The sequence below is a fragment of the Dama dama genome, chromosome 18, assembly GCF_033118175.1.
Source record: "Dama dama isolate Ldn47 chromosome 18, ASM3311817v1, whole genome shotgun sequence".
NCBI classification, from domain to species: domain Eukaryota; kingdom Metazoa; phylum Chordata; class Mammalia; order Artiodactyla; family Cervidae; genus Dama; species Dama dama.
Window position 1 is genome coordinate 11,269,076 of NC_083698.1, and position 13,000 is coordinate 11,282,075.

The 13,000-nt window shown below is 38.4% G+C and overlaps 1 protein-coding gene across 1 annotated transcript in view; it reads right to left on the minus strand.

Annotated features, from left to right (window-relative positions):
* Positions 1-2,334: 2,334 nt before the first annotated feature.
* The window catches only part of SGCE (sarcoglycan epsilon), a 71,163-nt gene continuing 60,497 nt past the window's right edge, over positions 2,335-13,000 (minus strand). The window contains exons 10-11 of the mRNA XM_061164922.1: positions 5,893-5,936; positions 2,335-2,852 (exon numbers count right to left, since the gene is read on the minus strand). Of these exons, the coding sequence (XP_061020905.1) occupies positions 2,836-2,852; positions 5,893-5,936 (61 nt within the window). The 3' untranslated portion in view covers positions 2,335-2,835. The remainder of the gene's footprint in view (positions 2,853-5,892; positions 5,937-13,000) is intronic.

A 13,000-nucleotide genomic window follows, 5' to 3' on the forward strand; every position in this document is an offset into this window, starting at 1 on the left:
TTCATTTCCAATTGGCTTATTAAAAAGGAATTTTGTATTGTTTGCAAAGGATGCAAAAACAGACATTAGTCAAAACAGACAACAAACTAGTTATTGAGGTACTAGGGAACAGATTTCTGACCCAATAAAATCCACTTTTAAGGCTGGTACTTTTCTGTTTGGGCTTCTTTTATGTAAAATCCTCACCAAAAATCATGTATTCTAGTACAGAGAGACTTATAGTCTGTATTTTCAATGTAATTTCAATCATTTCTTATGTTCATGGCATTGTTTTGAATTATAGTATGTGTACGTATTGGCATAAGGTGCTTATTTTTTTTATCACTTTTTTCCTTCAGTGAGCCATTTTTGAACCATTGATCCACATTTGTGATTGGGAATGTAAAGCAGTATTATAATGATCAGCAGGAGCCTCTGAAAAGTAGATGCTGAAATGGAATTGCAAGTTCAAATGTTTATTGGGACCTAAGCTGTGAAAGAGGAGATGGAAGCAGAACTGGGCAAGGAAACTCTTCAACCTCAGGGAAAATCTTCAACCCAATGATGGGAATCTGACATCTCTGAAAGGAAAGTGGGTGGAGAGGAAGCAGGATTGGGAAGGAGGTCATCTGACTACAACACACATCTGACAAAGTCACAGCCAACCCAATAGAAAGCTCCAAAATAAAGATTTCCCACTCCAGTATTCTTACCTTGAGAATCCCATGGACAGAGGAGCCTGGCAGGCAACAGTCCATGGGGTCGCAAAGAGTCAGACATGACTGAGCGCACGAGCACACACACACACACACACACCAGGCCCTGGGACTCAGATCATGCTCAGTCACGGCTGGAGGACAGCTGCCCAGGAAGGCTCTGCCTTTCCTCAAAGGCCAAAGGCAGATTCTGAAGGTGCTAACAACTGGAAGCTCTCAGCTAACCACTCTCCTTCCAGCTGAATGGCAAATTCTTTCCTGAAAGAAGATCCAAGCAGCACGCCACCATGGCTGCCATGATATTAACAAATATAAACATCAATATGAAAACTATGTGATAAATTACCTACGGTGAACTGCAGCCTATTAATGGAACGTAAAGTGAGATGATCTAACCACAGAAACCCTTGTTGCCCATGTACGATCTTTTAAAATGTGAGACTTATTAATAACATAGTAAGATTTCAAAAACATAAGTAACATTTTAATTTTGTGAAATGTGAATAAAATACCATCCCTGCCTTTTTCTGTCCATTGGATTCTGGCAAACACTCAACCTTATGTACCCTACCCTTTTGCTAGCCATTGGAGGGATAACTGTAACACCAACTATAGCTGATTCGTGAGTGTTCAGGGCTTCCCAGGTGGTACTAGTGGTAAAGAATCGACCTGCCAATGAAGGGGACATAGGAGATGCAGGTTCGATCCCTGGGTAGGGAAAATCCCCTGGATGTGGAAATGGCAACCAGCATTCTTGCCTGAAAAATCCCGTGGACAGAGGAGCCTAGCAGGCTATAGTCCATATAGAGTTGTAAGAGTCAGACATGATTAGTGACTAAACCACCAATACGACATCCTGTTAACTCCCAGGAAGGTGTGGTTGGGAGAAGTTTCAATGTCAAGGACAAGATAGAGTATGCCCCTCTAAGTGGAAGACAAGTCATTGCACACAACACTGATGGAATCTTTTTGGATTCTGGAATCAGATTTACATAGCATTTGTGTATCTCTGAGCAATTAATTAATAGGTAACACAGAAATCTGCCCAGAGCAGATTAAGAGATTTTCCAGATGGTCTAGACCACAAGGTTTCCCAGACAGCCTATGAGCTTGTCTGATGGACACACTGGTCTAATAGTGTCCATGATGCATGAAGCAGGCCAATATGTTATAAAGACACTCTGCTAAGCCTTGAAAGTAGTGTTCCCACAGGAGATCCTGGGGTTTTGGAGCTAATTCATGTCACCAGCAGCAGGTAACTATTCTCTTTTTGAGTAACAACTCCTGGCATGCTTCTAAAACCAAATATGTGATTATAGAGTCAGGGCAAGTATGCAGAATGGGCAGCCCTTCATGAACTGTAGATCTGAGCTGTCAGATCGAAAGAACCACATTTACTCTAAAACACTCCAAGAAGTAGTTTATAAAAGAACAAGCTTTACAGGCCACAAAGGTATTTAAGTAAACGTGTTACTCACTTGGAACACAGAAGCATACATTTATATATTACAAGAAGTGCTTAATAAAAACCTCATTAAATAAAGAATAAATAGGTGAACCTGTCCCTAGCAATGAAAGATTCCCACTGTACAGGCGACAATCAAATAGTTTCTGAAGTAAATCTTGCCAGACATCAGGCTTCATTAATAATATTTATTTTAAAGGTCACTTTTTATTGTAACAAATATAAAGTCATCAATGTTTTACAAATTGTCAAAAATGCCTTAAGTACAAAAAAAATTAGTAAAATGAACGTTATACTGTATATTATTTGGTATATACTTAATACTGTCAACATGCATACCATATGTCAGAAAAGCTCATGCATTATTGGAAGAGAGAAAAAAAATAAAAGTGCTATATTAAGACTTCCCAGGTGGCTTACGTAGTAAAGAATCTACTTGCAATGCAGGAGATGTGGGTTCAATTCCTGGGTCGGGAAGATTCCCTGGAGGAGGGCATGGCAACCCACTCTAGTATTCTTGCCTGGAAAATCCTATGGACAGAGGAGCCTGGTGGACTACAGTCCATGGGGTCCCAAAGAGTTGGACACAACTGAGTGACTGAGCACTCATGCACGCAAAGCAAAAATGCTATATTGTCTGATTACAAATTCATTGCTTCGGTTAGTTTTCTTTCTTCAGGAATACCATTTACCTGCAATGTGTAAGAATGAATATGAGTGTGAGTTAGACATGGACAACTTTTAGACTTTGAGCAAAACAAATTATGGCAAGGCGTAATTTTCTATCTTCTTAACATAATTATATTGCATTATTTCTTTGCATTTGGTTTTCAACAACAACAACAAAAAAAAAAAAAAAAACAGGAAAATCTAAATTAGTCCTCTCCTTCCTGGAGAAGGAAAAGGCTACCCACTCCAGTATTCTGGCCTAGAGAATTCCATGGACTATATAGTCCCTGGGGTCGCAGAGAGTCGGACACGACTGAGCGACTTTCACTCTTGGGTCAAAGTTATAATGTTTTATATTTCTCAAAAGGTATGATCTGAAAATCCCTCCCATATTAAACAAAAAGAATGAGTTTTGACTGTGGGATGCTTGACTGCATCGTTACGGCTCTTTAGAAAAAATCATGTGGGTAGGAAGGACAGAGAAAGTGAGAGAACCTGAAGGGACATTGGAACTGCTGGCTTGGGCCTGATCTAAATGGCAGTACTACTGTCTGCTCTTAATTGCTCTATTATCTGAGCTAGTGCTTAAGTTCAGGATTACAACCCCAGCAGTTAGTTCATTTCTTAAAGTTCTGATGATCTTTTAAGAGAAAACAACTAACTAAAGAAAACAAACTTAAAAATACACTCTCCATTGGCAAATTCCATAAAGGAAGCTCAAATAAAATACTTTGATATCCAAGCGACAAACTCTGTACTTAAATTACCTTCATAAAGAAAACTGTGATACCAACACAAGGCTTTGAGGTACTTGCAAAAAGCAAATTATGTAAACCCTGCACAAATGCTGTTGCCTCCTTGTGATACTAAGATAACCAGGATGGAGGGACAGAAAAGTTGTTGTGCCCATGAAAATATTGAAAAATCCATAGCACTGAATCTATGCATGTGCACACAGAATGGAATAAAACTGAGAAACAAACTATTTTCTCATTCAAATGAATAGAAAGGGAATAAGGAGTGTAACGTGCCCATTGAGCTCTTCTCTCCAGGAGTCACAAGTCTATTTGGTGTTATATTTATTAGAGGAAGAAACACAACAATCTATCATAATTATAAAAGATGCTAGGGTGGTTTCTCTCCCTTTAGCATTTAGGTACTTTGGGGACTCACTGAAAACGAGAACAAGTCGAAAATAACCAAGAAGAGATGGTGCAATAATATACCCCAAATTACAGAAAAATATAAGAAAACAAGAAGGTAATAGGCTGTAGTGTTAACTAAAAAGGAGATGAAAGCTTTCCTGACTCAAGCAAAATGCTTGTTTCCCAAAACATGTTTTAGAAAAGTAACTTAGAAAATTAGGCTGAACAACCTAAAATCCCCCTAGGGAAACTCATTGGCTCTTATAACGCTTGCTCAGGCATACTCTGTCTTTTTATTTGGAAATGGTGCCTATTACTAAAATGTAGCAAGCTAACAAGTCTACTTGCTAAAAGTTTATGAAGAAGTGAAGTTGCTCAGTCGTGTCCGACTCTTTGCAACCCCATGGACAGTAGCCTGAACTAGGCTCCTCCATCCATGGGATTTTCTAGGCAAGAGTACTGGAGTGGGTTGTCATTTTATATGACTATTAAATAAATCTCTCTAACATCATATACTTAGGTTTCCTTATTTCCCCCAATGGAAGGGGAGAGAAATAAAATTGAGATTTTTTTTTTATATATTCAAAAGAATTATCTACTATTTTTGTAGATATGGTCTTCCTTCATTCCTTGTCTGAAACAATTAAGAAATAGAGGAAAGACATCTTAGGAGAGATCGAAGCCTGAGGTTAATGAGGAAGAAGTTCTAGCATTTCCACTGTAGAAATACCCTTTTAAAATTTTATCTCTTGAAAAAAAAAAGTCATGAAATTAGTGGTAGTAAGGAGTCATTTATTTCTTTGCTCTTTAGACAACACACATTTATAGCAGTTTGTTCCTTCATCAATCACCTGAATGCTCACATGGTAGAAACACTGCATCAATATATTGAACAGTCTTGTTGAAACATGTTAACATTTAATTAAAACAAAGCAATCAAAATTGTGGGGAAAATTCGTATAAACGTTATCTCATGCTTAACATCTGATGAACAACTTCATTATACTTGCCTCAAATCTTTGAAAAGTTGTCAAACGAAAATCTCCTTAAATTCCCGAAAGCATTAATAGAGAAGATAATTTTTTGAATGAAAATATGCAGATTTTCTATATGTGCCTAAAGTTTTAATGAGACTTACTTAATAGCTTCCCCACCACAATACCACTATTCATACTCAGAATTCCACATCCAACTTACAGTTTTAAAACTTCTCTTGCTTTTCCAAAAGAGCTACAAAGGCATTACTGGTTGCTTGGCAATTAGAACTAGGAACCAACCACTAATTAGAAGACAATCATGAATAAGTTATCTACTTGGTACAGAGATGAATGAAATAATTGGTTGTGGAAAATTTTTAGGGACACTTGAAAGAAATAAACTTAAAGAAAGCAAGTCTTAGGGAAACAGAATAGTCCAGGGAGAATTGTCCGCCATCTTGTTATTGGTCATGTTATAACAGCTTTTTAAAGCTGCATTAAAACCAGGCCAACCATTTCTCCTTTATCCCCCTGAAGCCTCAGTGATTAGTCACAATGGTTTTCTTTTGTAAGAGTCAGTTTCAAGCTGCTCACTTACTGAGACAAATCCTGGAAGCATCCAAGCTAAGAATCTTTCATACCAAGGGGAAGAATAGGGAGCTTCGCTGAAGGAAGGGGATTTTATTCAGTCTTCCTTAATTAGACAGGACCTCCATGGATGCTTTTGCTTTAAGATCAATTACTCTATGTTTATCACTCTGATGCCAATCTATGCAATAATCTAAGCTATTATTCTGAGGTTCTAACTTTGATTAAAGAATGACACAACTGTTTTGTCTTACTTGGTAAAGCTAAAGCTTCATAAATTATCTACTACTAAAACAATCTTTTAATCTATTACCTTCATTAATAAACATCAACTTACTACTTTTAGTACTCACCTGTGGTCTGCTGTTGGGGAATTTGAGTCTGATGTGGCAAGTTCCTAGAAATGATTAACATTTTTTAGTAAAACTATTTTTATTCACACACATGTAAACAGAGAGCAGACACATTAGAATGAAAAACTTTACAGCTAGAAAGGACCCCAGAAATCATCTAATCCAGCACAAACATGGTCCCCCAACCCTCACAAGTTTATGGATGAGGAAACTGAGGTCTGAGGAAGATGAGTAATAACAATATTTGATAAGATTCAAGGAGCTTCTACTACCTATTAAACTCTATCTCACAAGAACACAAGGAGGTAGGTATCAGTATTATTTTTCCCAACTTACAGATGAGGAAATAGGCTTAGATGTCCAAGGCTACATAGCTAGGAAGTGGTAGATAAACATGTGAATGCAGGGGCTCCTGGCCGTGTGCCTATAGCCTGTACACTTTCAGATCCAGGTCTAGATCACATGTACACACTCACAGAACAACATGTATCACCATCTTCCATCACTGTGCCAAATCCGTGCTCCTCCATCCAACTCCCAGGAAATGACACTGGCTATCCACCAACTGGACAAGTCAAAAGTACAGAAGTCCTCACTGACTGTCATTCAGTCCCCACACCCAAACACTTGGGAACCCTTCATGAGTCCCCTTGGTCTCCTGCGAATCTGTTCACATCTTCTCCATCTCTACTGCTGCCTTGGTGGAAGCCATCACCATTTCTCATTTGGATCTTTGCAACTGGTCTGAATTGTTTCCTCATTCGCATTCTTGCTTCCTTATGTGCACATTGCAGTCAGACGATCTTCCAAGGTACCAATCTGACTATGTCATTCAAATGAACACATATCATCATTTGCTTACACCTACCTGTGAACTAAGTTTCAAGTTCCTTAGTGTGGTATAGAAGTCTAACCCAATATATCTAGTTCCTATATGGAGCCCTCCTTGCACCGCTTGAAATGGAACCACCACCGCCATAGCCTCTATTATCTCTTGCTGCCAACTAGCCCGCATTTATCCTTGCAAACTCAACCCAAAATTTGTTAGAGTGGCCTTTTGTTACTCCCATAATTTAAAGTGTCCCACAAGGAATGTTAATTAAAATATTTAACTTATTACTTTTAATTTATAAAGTAACATCTCAAGTACCACCTCTTCTATGCCTCTTTCCTCTCCAAGAATTCCTTCCCCAATTAGGTTACCATTCATGAAAGCATACACATGCTGACTGTCATTGTATTTCTCCTCACTTAATATTTAATTGCCCCAAAGTGCCTTACAATGAGAACGTTCCTATTTTGTATAAAGCTAGCAGTAAGCATACAACATTTGAATGAACACATACAAAGATGAGGATACTTAAAAAGATTCACATAATGTACATGTTCACTGACACACATTCACCCACTCATTTTCATATTTTGATATGAAAACTAGTTTACAACAATGTACAATTTAGATTCTGTGTAGAAGAAATTCTAGGAGTCAATCTTGCAACAGAGTAGGGCTTGATCTAAGCCAGGGATTTTCAAGGTTTTTTTGTTTCTCTTCAGGAATGGAATTCCTTTTAATTGAAATCCTAAGCAGAACTCTTGATGTACAAAAGAGATAAATGTGAGGTTGCCTGGGTTGAAACAAGGAAGCCAGGAATGCCGCCTCCTTTGTTTTCTTTGCATCTCATGCTGGCCCCTAAGGCATTTTAAAGAAATCTCCAAGAAACAGAGTTTGAAAACCACTGATCTGAATCATTTCAGCCAGGCAAATATTATGCTCCAAATACAAGGACCTAAACTGGAAAACAGTACATGCTAGTTAAACACTGTTTAAACTCTTAAGCTAATCCATAGGAATGTTAATGACTTCAAGTGATTTTTTTTTTTTTAATTTCAGTTCTATTTAAAAGATATGGTTAAGGAAATAAAATCAAATTTAATTCAGTTTGAAGAAGCTACTTTATAATTCATCTCAATACTCACATTCTTTTTTTTGCTATTACCTATCAGCCCTATTTATCCTTGTGAGGTCTCGGAGTATTTTCCTTTGTTTATTCTTTCAGTACTTCACACAAGGTATTTATAGTGCTTTTGATCACAAAAGTAAAAAGATGAATTTACAAATTACGGAAAGGACATTAAGTTATAGATTTAAAGAGGGAAAAACAAACATCTTTACTACCAAAGTCAAAAATGCAATTTCATTGGTATTGGGGAAGGGGATGTTTGCCCCTTCAAGGGGAAACAAGAGTTCTGTTTTAACATCTCAGGTACAACTAACTTTGGGTCTATTCTACATTAGAAACAAATACAATATACCACACACACACACACTTTCTCATTTCCTATCATCTCTAGCTCTATTTAGCCTATTAATGGATTTCATCAATACATTTTGACAAAACAGAGACACCATATAGGACAAAAAAAGTCTCTCAAAAACCCTAGATAAAAATAACCAAACTCAAATTCAAGCTGTGAATGAAGTAGCTGCCCCCAACTCCTACCCCACTCATTGGCCAGCCCCCTTACCCTTCTGTGGAACAGTTTTCAAACCATAGATCAGAGTCAACCTATGCCCTGTAATTTCTTCTCTAGCCATCATTTTCTCCCCCCCTCTTCTGCTACAACTTTCTAAATAGCAATGGGCTTGGTTAGGTTTGAAGAGAACTGGTTAGTTGACAAAGTGCCACACACAAATAAGCAAAAAATTCAGAGAAGTACGAGCAATTGTGTGTGCTACATTGGTTTAGAGATTTGAAAGTATCTGCAGAGTGGGTCCCAATTGGTTAACGATGTCCATATGCTCCTTGCAACTCCAACGGAAACTTACATGAGTTGCATATATATAAGCAGAGTGTGTACAAAAAAGGTGCTCAACAAAAAACGTGTGGAGGGTAAACACCCTCTGTCTCCAAGGTGTATGCACATAACTGATTTTGAGGTTGTCCAAACTTGTGGCTACAGGTGAGCCTCTGAGTGTGAATGTACCTATGATGGGCATATTTGAAGTACATATTTTATTTAAAGGCTGAAGGGAGGTGCCTCATAAGGGTGCTGCTTCGGGCATACTGAAAAAATGCCCACTACTGACTTTGCTATAGCTGAGCAGAGAATGCAGTAAGAAAATGGAAATGTTTTCATCTTTGGTGAAAGCAGGTTGCTAAAGGCAATTAGACAGGAGAGTGGGGTCTGACTTCAAAGAGAAGTCCTATAATCCTTCAAAGAAAGGACCTTTATAAAGTCATAAGACTATTTAGAATAATGAAGTTCTTAAAGGACTAACAGAAAGATTATTATGGGTAAACTGAATTCTGTAGAGAAAAGATTTACAAAAACTGTAATTCTCTGAATTATTAGCATTAATTATTGTCTATATTTACTATCATTAATTACAGGCATTTAAATAGAAAATTATGTAAATTAGCTATTGCACAAACTCTATCCTTTAAGATAGCAAAGGTAATAACTTGCAAATTAACAAATAAGTGAGTTGGGGGGAGTACACAATCATTTATTATTTGTATAACCATTTTAAGGTAATTTGATGTTCTTGGATACCCCGTAGAGTTATCCTATGAGTAAGGCTGATGATTATCAACTCATTATATTCCCACTTGCTTGAAGACCCAGAGCAAAGAAAGGTTAAGTGATTTCTATAAAAGCTACAGAATCTGTGCCAGAGTTGAAAACAAGTGACATTAGTTTAGTTACAGGGAACACAAAACACTCCTCTTGTGAATTAGTATGGATTCATTCAACAACACGAAATAGTAACATCTTTTGGGGATGTCTCAATTATCAACAAAAACTGGTATTACCAAACCTTAAATTTTCTACAAATTCTTTTCTACAGAAATGCTGATTTGGGTCCTATGACTACTTTTACTAAGGAATCAAGTCATTATTTGGCTCAAAGAAGGACGGATGGACACAAAGAAATTGGAAACATCACCACAATTTTAAATTTCAAGATCTAATTTTAGTTAAAATCAATGTAGAATATACATGCAATATAAAGAAGAAAGGAGATATTAGTTTATTTTAGGTTTTTCCCCCTCCTACTTTTATAAAGCTTTTATACAAGTCTAACACAACTTTAAAATGGAGTCCAAATCACTAGAACCAAAATCCATCAGAGAGATATACTTATCGCTTTTAGTGTATCCTTGCTGAATTTTTTAAAAAGTCAATGACTCTGACATATCCTTGGCTGCTTGACACTTCTTGTCAACAAAGAATTATTATCTTCATCTCCAGAAAGTCTCTTCAACTGATAATAACTTTTATTGAAACCTAATTTTTTATTTATGGAATTTTACAATGAAGTTGGTTCTCACTATTACCCAAGGGAAGACAAATGGAAAAATACTTTAGGTAAAAGCAAAATGATTAGTTAATAAATATCTATAATTAGAAGACTTAATTCTACTTTTATACTGTTAATTTGTAAAAGATTAAACAGAATCTACTTCCTGTTTTGAGGGAGACCCAATCACCCTGGATTAAGTGTTATGTTTAGCATAATGAATAAGGAAAATTTTGGTACAGCCAAGTAAAACCTTCCTGGAAAATGTTTGGGTACCTTCCCTTATCATTCCTTACATAAACTCCTCATTGAAGACGCCTCCCATGCAGGAAAAATCAATTGATGTTGATGTTGGTATTAGAAAAGGATAATGAGGAGGCAGATCTACCCCAAAAAAGACCACACAATACATTAAATTTAAGAATAAATCATTTTTTAGAAATTTGAATACTGGGGAGCCTCCAGTCAATGCTTTCCATAAAATTGAGAAGTGAGTGCAATTTCCTGGGTGGTTTTTATCCTTTCAAGGTTTACCATTTCTCTGTCCCATTAAGACATCATTTTCTAGTCATCACTCACCTCTCACTTCTCCACACCATCCCCTTCAGCAATTTAAGGGAGTGTGAAAGTACAGAGGCTGATGGGCATAATAAACTCACGAAGCCCAGCACTCTAGACTGTCCCATTTTCTTTTGCACAGACCCCTCAAGGGGAATAAAGAGAAACTGTTCCCCCTCCCACCACCCCTAGCAGAAATACCAGAAAACCTGAATCCTAAAACGGAAGCTCTTTAAATATTTAAAAGCTGGGATTCCCAATTTTATTTTTCTGGCTCCACCATAATACACCCTAGAGGCAGGACCCTGGGATCTGTATCGTTAAAGCCTCACAGGGGAGTGTGGCCTGAAACTTGGTTTGGGAATAACCAGGCTAGATTATCTCTCAATAGTCCTTTTAGGGCCTAAAATTCTATGCCTTGGAATTTGACTTTCTTAATTTAAATTATTGTGTGTTGGTCGCTCAGTCATGTCTGACTCTTTGTGATCCCCATGGACTGTAGCCTGCCAGGCTCTTCTGTCCATGGGGTTTCCCAGGCAAGAATACTGGGGTGGGTTGCCATGCCCTTCTCCAGGGGATCTTCCTGACCTAGGGATCGAAAGTGGGTCTCCTGAATTTCAGGCAGATCCTTTATCATCTGAGTCACCAGGGGAGCTCATAATTTAAAATAATATAAAAGCTTATCTTGGAGATACATCATGTGTGCTAAGTCATGTCAGTCGTGTCTGACTCTTAGCAACCCTATGTACTGTATGTAGCCTGCCAGGCTCCTCTGTCCGTGGGATTCTCCAGGCGAGAATACTGGAGTGGGTTGCCACGCCCTCCTCCAGGGGCTCTTCCTGACCCAGGGATCCAATCTGCGTCTCTTACATCTCCTGCATTGGCAGGCAGCTTCTTCACACATCAGTTAAAACTATATTATATTTTTGATACTACATCTTTGGTGAGAAACCTAACATCGAATCACAGCAATGATTCTTTGGGCAAAGAGGATTTACTATTTTTTTAAGATTTTTTTTTTTTTTTTTGATGTGGACAATTTTTAAAGTCTTTATTGAATTTGCCACAACATTGCTTCTGTTCTATGCTTTGGTTGTTTGGCCAAGAGGTATGTGGGATCTTAGCTTCCCAACCAGGGATCAAACCTGCACCCCTTGCACTGGAAGGGGGAGTCTTAACCATGGACCACCAGGGAAGTCACAAAAGCAAATTGACTTTTAAGAATTACTTGAGAGTGTGCTTTCTAGCAATAAATTGTAATAAGTCAGGGAACTGCTACGGTCACATACTCACTAAGCTACAAAGATAAGCAATTAAGCACAGATGTAAGGAGTCTGACTGTACTTCAGGATGGGGGACATCTTACAGAAGACCTGGCTAGTGTGCCTCAAGACTGTCACGGTCATGAGAAACCAGGAAGGTCTAAGACACTGCCTAGAGCAGAAGAGACTAAAGAGATATGCCGATTATTGTGTCCTAGACAGAATCTTGGAGAAGAAAAAGCTCATTGAGGGAAAAACTAGTGAAATCTGGGGGGGCGGGGGGGGGGGGGGCTGGGGGGTGGTGGGCAGAAACAGTCTGAAGTCTGGTTAACAGTAAAACAGAAATGTTGGTTTCTTGGGCTTCCCAGTTGGTGGTGGTGGTAAAGAATCTGACTGCTGATGGAGGATACATAGGAGATGCAGGTTCAATCCCTGGGTCAGGAAGACCCCCTGGAGGAGGGCATGACAACCCACTCCAGTATTCTTGCCTGGAGAATTCTATGGACAGAGGAGCCTGGCGGGCTATAAAGATGTGCAAAGAGGTGGACATGACTGAAGCAACATAGCACACACGCGATGTTGGTTTCTTAGTTGTGACCAATGTATTATGGGGCAATAAGATGTTAACAATGGGAGAACTTTGGTGGGGTATCTCTGTGAACTCTGTATTATCTTTGCAACTTTTCTGTACCTTTTAAATCATTCCAGAATTAAAGTTTATTGAACAATAAAGACATTGGGGCTTCCTAGGTGGTGCACGTGGTGAAGAGTCTGCCTGCCAATGCAGGAGACACAAAAGATGTGGGTTTGATCCCTGGGTCGGGAAGATCCCCTGGAGAAGGAAATGGCAAACCACTCCAGTATTTCTTGTCTGGAAAATTCCATGAACAGAGAAGTATGGTGGGCTACAGCCCATGGGGTTGCAAGAGAGTCAGACACAGCTAAGCACACACACAAACAATAAACACATTAGCAAACAGCAAAT